This window comes from Olea europaea, chromosome 20, assembly GCF_002742605.1.
Source record: "Olea europaea var. sylvestris chromosome 20, O_europaea_v1, whole genome shotgun sequence".
Taxonomy (NCBI): Eukaryota; Viridiplantae; Streptophyta; class Magnoliopsida; order Lamiales; family Oleaceae; genus Olea; species Olea europaea.
Window position 1 is genome coordinate 16,979,989 of NC_036256.1, and position 5,541 is coordinate 16,985,529.

A 5,541-nucleotide genomic window follows, 5' to 3' on the forward strand; every position below is an offset into this window, starting at 1 on the left:
TTACTTAACGAACTAAGATAATGAATTAAAAAAATAGTAAAACGAAAAATCGAATAAATATTATTCAAATAAATAATCGAAATAGAGTAATTAAAAATGAAATAAATAATATACATAATTAACGAAATATTTAAAGAATAAATGAAATTGAATAATATTTTTTGTACTTCATCAATTAAGATAATTAATTAAAGAAATTGTAAAACGAAAAATCGAATAAATTTGTAAATAATATATATATATATATATATAGTCAGATAATTAACGAAATATAATTTTTAAATAAATATTAAATAGTCAAATATGTGGAAATTTTTTTGTTTAACTGTTTTAATATGTGATTGGATGAATTTATTTATTGGTTTATTAATATGAAATTTGATTGGTTAAATTTGAAGGTACGATATTTTATTTAAAATTTCTTTTATATGGTTTTAACATGTATTAATTTTGTAGGATGTAATATCATATAGACAACGATCTGAGGACTCATTTGGGAAAAGTTACGACGTATTGTAACTTTTCCAGCTATGCGACAGTACTTGAGGGGCTGGACGAGGAGCATATTGACTTACTCCGTCGATCGTTTTTATGGTCGTTTTATCCGTTGAAGGACGTGCAGTTCTTTGGACAGATTGTTGATTCTTTATTACTCCGGCTGCTTAAACCAGTCGATGACGATCAGTTATATTTTGCTATGGGGGATGGGAAGGTATGTAGATTCTCGATCCTTGAATTTGCCCTGATTATAGGCTTGAAATGTATCGGGGAAAAAGAAGCTAGAGCCCGTATTATACGAAATAAAAGGTTATTGGATTTATATTTTGGAGGTAAAGGGCCAGTTACACCACCACAGTTAGAGGATGCATTTAAGAAATGCGATCACATGTTAGACAAGTTGAAGTTAGGATTGGTGTATATACTGGAGAGTATATTGAGGTGTCGACATCGTAGGACGTCGATTGATCTTTTTTCATTGGATGTTGTTGATGATATCGATGCTTTCAACAGCTTTCCATGGGGTCAGAGATGTTACACCGATACTCTCCATGTATTCAGAAGGGTACATACTATGCCGAAATCGGAGAGAGGCGATCGCAAATATGATGTATATGGCTTTTACATGGCTTTGCAGGTAAATATTCAGTGTAACGTAATGCGTGTTGAACTTTTTTATTAAATGTATATGTAAAGTTTTATTTTGTAATTGTTGCAGTTGTGGGCATATGAGGCTATCCCTGCTTTGGGTAGCAAATGGGCGATCAGAAGGGAGACCAGCTGCCCACGAATGCTTCATTGGCGAGCACATGAAAAGCCATCGACTAAATATTTGACAGTTATCCTCGACGATCCTCAGGTGAGTATTATATATTTGCAATTTATATTGTACATACATTTACTCGGCTCGATACATGTTCGTTAACACGTTGAAATATGGTATGTCAGCTCGAAGTTCATGCTGAGTTGGTTGTTTCGGTAGAAGAGGAGGATGCAATATATGTATGTGAATTACTTGTTCCACCTACTGAAGACGATCCAGTATTTGAGTCCGTTCCGGATAGAAATATAGTACGTTTATTTAAGTTCATTATTTATTTTGACTTATAAATTCATGTATGGATTATTAATATTAATTGTCTTCTCTGTGTAGGAGCGCCATCCGGAACTTCCACTTAGGAGATCTCCTTCGCCTCCACCGATGAGATCTCCGTCACCTCCACCGATGAGATCGCCTCTACCGCCATTATCTCATTCTCCGAGGATATCTCCGTCTCCCGTAGCCACCCACCTCCCACATGGATCGCCTACACCCAGTCAGACCTGTCATTCAGATGATTTCTTTGCATGCATGACTGACATTATTAGAGAGGAGCTGGGAACGATGCGACGTGATTTTATGACAAAGGTAGTCGCACTACGAGAGGAGATAGGGGTGTTGCGACGGGATTTTACGACAGAGATCGTCGCAGTATGAGAGGAGATAGGGGTGCTGCGACAAGATTTTACGACAGATGTAGTAGCTTTGCGAGATGAGATTGGAGTGCTGCGATGAGATATAGAAGACCTTCATACTGAGGTTGCAGCACTTCGAGGTGATGTAGCAGGCGTCCGAGGGAATGTCGGGGAGACTGGTGTCCCTCGAGATTGGTGGGCAACGGCCGGGGGAATCGATCAGTTTTTTGGTTCGGTGCCGGAGGTCGAGAGGGAGGGGGTGGAGGGAGGGACAGGGGTGGCCGAGGAGGCAGCGGAGGGAACGTCAGAGGTGGTAGTAGAGGGGGATGATCAGGTTGCGGAGGATGAGAGGACGCCGGAGATGACGGATGACGAGGTAGTATTCGTGTCGGAGGGGGCGACGGACGTCCCGAAGGGTAAGAAGCGTGCTACTGACGTGCCAGAGATGATGGTCGGTAAGAGATCAAGATTGCCGTCACAGTACATCGTTTCTCCCTACACGGTCGAGGCGAAGAGAAGGGGATTTGTGGATGGGGCGTACCCCAATCTTTTTCGCGACGTCGACCCAGTCAGACAGAAGGCGTTCGATGATTGGTTCAAATCCCTTAAGTCCGAGTAAGTATTTTATGATGTTGCTACTATTTTTTTGTATTTTTGGTAACTGTTTTTTCATTTTTCAGAGATAGTTATACCATCGGCTGTATGACCGTGCCCAATGCTAAAAAGTGGTTTGAAGATGTACTGACGACCTCAGCTTGGCTCGCTGATGATGTAAGTTTTTTGAGTTTCCGTTTATTATATTTATACAAGTTGTTGGTTCATTTACTTAAATGACTCTATCTTTTTTGTTGGTGTTTTTTTGTTTCAGCATATCGACTTGGCTATGGAATTGTTACGCGATCGGGCGCGGAGATACCCGAGATCTTATGACAGTCCTACTCGAGTTATCTTGAGCGCTGAGTTCGTTCGTGTCGTAGATATTGAGCATCAGGAGCTCCTAAGCAAGGGGAATGATTATGTTCTGTCTGAGTAGATGCTGGAGTGGGTGATTGGATTACAGTTGAGGTGCGGAAAGTCGTGGACGGATTGTACACATATGTACATTCCAGTGATCGCGAACTCACACTGTTTTTCGGTGGAGATCGTATTTACTGATTCCACCATATATGTGTACGACTCTGATCATAGCTGTCTGACACAAAGTCAACTGGAGCAAATACTGGAGCCATTAGCTGTGATCGTGCCCATGATGGCTAGTCATGCGATGATTCGAGTAACTGATAGATTAGTCATTGTGCGGAACACGACGACGGCGAGACAAGAAAGATCGTAAGGATTTACAACTTTTAAATTTTCAGATTTAATTTTCAATTATATGTTATGGAACTAATATCTTCTACTTTGGTTGCAGGGGTGACTGTGGCTTATTTGCAATCAAGTGCATAGAGTTCTTGAGCATTGGTCGCAATGTTGATACAATAAATCAGTCTTGGATTTATATGTGGAGGCATAAATTAGCTTGCGACTTTTATGAATATAACTGTGATCCTTAGTACATTGTAAATTATTTTATTAAAATGTAAATGTTGTTTACATCAGTAGTATTCGTGTTGTACTGAAAGAAATAAATAATCGAAATAGAGTATATTGTATGATATTATTTTGAAAATTTAAATGATAATCGGGAATTAAATGGACTAAATCGGATGCAATTGGAAAAAAATGACCGATTCATGTAATATTTGGTTCGAAAAAAGCTTTAAAAATTTTGGGGACCTAATTGCAACTTTTTAATAGTTGATTCGAAACATAAAATGATAATCGAGAATTAAGATAATTAATTAAAGAAATAGTAAAACGAACAATCGAATAAATATTATTCAAATAAATAATCGAAATAGAGTAATTAAATATGAAATAAATAATATACATAATTAACGAAATATTTAACGAATAAATTAAAAAAAACAATATTATTTTTACTTAACCAATTAAGATAATTAATTAAAGAAATAGTAAAACGAAAAATCGAATAAATATTATTCAAATAAACAATCGAAATAGAGTAATTAAATATGAAATAAATAATATACATAATTAACGAAATTGTAACGAATAAATTAAATTGAATAATATTTTTTTTACTTAAACAATTAAGATAATTAACTAAAGAAATAGTAAAATGAAAAATCGAATAAATATTATTCAAATAAACAATCGAAATAGAGTAATTAAATATGAAATAAATAATATACATAATTAACGAAATATGTAACGAATAAATTAAATTGAATAATATTTTTTTTACTTAAACAATTAAAATAATTACTTAAAGAAATAGTAAAAGGAAAAATTGAATAAATATTATTCAAATAAATAATCGAAATAGAGTAATTAAATATGAAATAAATAATATACATAATTAACGAAATATGTAACGAATAAATTAAATTGAATAATTTTTTTTTACCTAACCAATTAAGATAATTAATTAAAGAAATAGTAAAAGGAAAAATCGAATAAATATTATTCATATAAACAATCGAAATAGAGTAATTAAATATGAAATAAATAAAACACATGATTAACGAAATATTTTTTTTACTTAACCAATTAAGATAATTAATTAAAGAAATAGTAATCTCTCCATATTGTTAGTTAATATATATCGTTGTCTCACTTATTTTAAAAGAAAACAAACAAATACATGACACATAGAAAATACATATGACAAATGTGATAAAAATAAAAAGAGTAATTAAACAATGTGATAAAGATTACATCCGATTTAAATTCAGAAAATCACAAATACATGACAAATAGAGAATACATATGATTTATATAGATACTACACATCCGTCGAGTCATTGTTTAGTGGGATCTGACTTGTACAAAATCGACGTGTATGTCCTGTAGTGCCACACCTCTCGCACTTACGCGGTTGTGGAAACTCTCCTGTAGATGGTATTCTAGACGTCCGTCTACGACCAGGAGTATGCGGTGGAGTTTCAGGTGGCAACAAATTATTAAGTGCTACAATATAATCAGGAACTTCCCACTCGGTTTCATTTGGTAGAGGAAATATAGTTTCGGCATACGCTGCTCTCCAAAAATCAGTCATATAATAATGACTGCACAAGCTGTGTGGTGGAAATCCTCTATACATAGCCACTGCGACAGCATGTGCACATGGAAAACTTTCCAACTGAAATTTTCTACACGTGCAGGTATTGTCATTCAAGTCTACAATGTATCCAACATTACGCCCGCATCTCACGGAGAAGCGAAATTGACTAGTGGTTCTACAAATAGAGCTTTTGCCACTTCCAGAGTTTTGAATAGTAGATCTTCCTGTGCCGGAGCTAGCACACTCGTGCAATTTTGGGATTCTTCATGTCGGTCATAAAACCACTGTTGCAACTTGCTGCGAATATGTTCAATCATTGCGAGAATCGGTAACTCTCGATCCTTCTTGAGTAATGCATTAAGCGACTCTGCATTATTCGACTTCATCATGTTGTATCGACGTCCTGGAAAATGTGACCGTGCCCAATGTTCGACCCCCATATCTGATAGATATTCCCATGC

At 35.5% G+C, this 5,541-nt stretch overlaps 1 protein-coding gene across 1 annotated transcript; it reads left to right on the top strand.

The window, feature by feature from the left end:
• Positions 1–1,971: 1,971 nt before the first annotated feature.
• On the top strand, positions 1,972–3,176 carry LOC111369132. Its single transcript, XM_022990615.1, has 4 exons — positions 1,972–2,014; positions 2,085–2,568; positions 2,634–2,724; positions 2,822–3,176. Exons 1-4 carry the CDS (start codon positions 1,972–1,974, stop codon positions 2,984–2,986), a joined length of 783 nt encoding a protein of 260 aa, XP_022846383.1. The 3' UTR covers positions 2,987–3,176.
• The last annotated feature ends 2,365 nt before the right edge of the window (positions 3,177–5,541 follow it).

Coding starts and splice junctions, on each gene's coding strand:
- LOC111369132 (XM_022990615.1), top strand. CDS start 1,972: ATGAGAGGAGATAGGGGTGCTGCGACAAGATTTTACGACAGAT. Junction 2,569..2,633: donor TTCAAATCCCTTAAGTCCGA/GTAAGTATTTTA, acceptor TTCATTTTTCAG/AGATAGTTATACCATCGGCT. Junction 2,725..2,821: donor CAGCTTGGCTCGCTGATGAT/GTAAGTTTTTTG, acceptor TTTTTGTTTCAG/CATATCGACTTGGCTATGGA.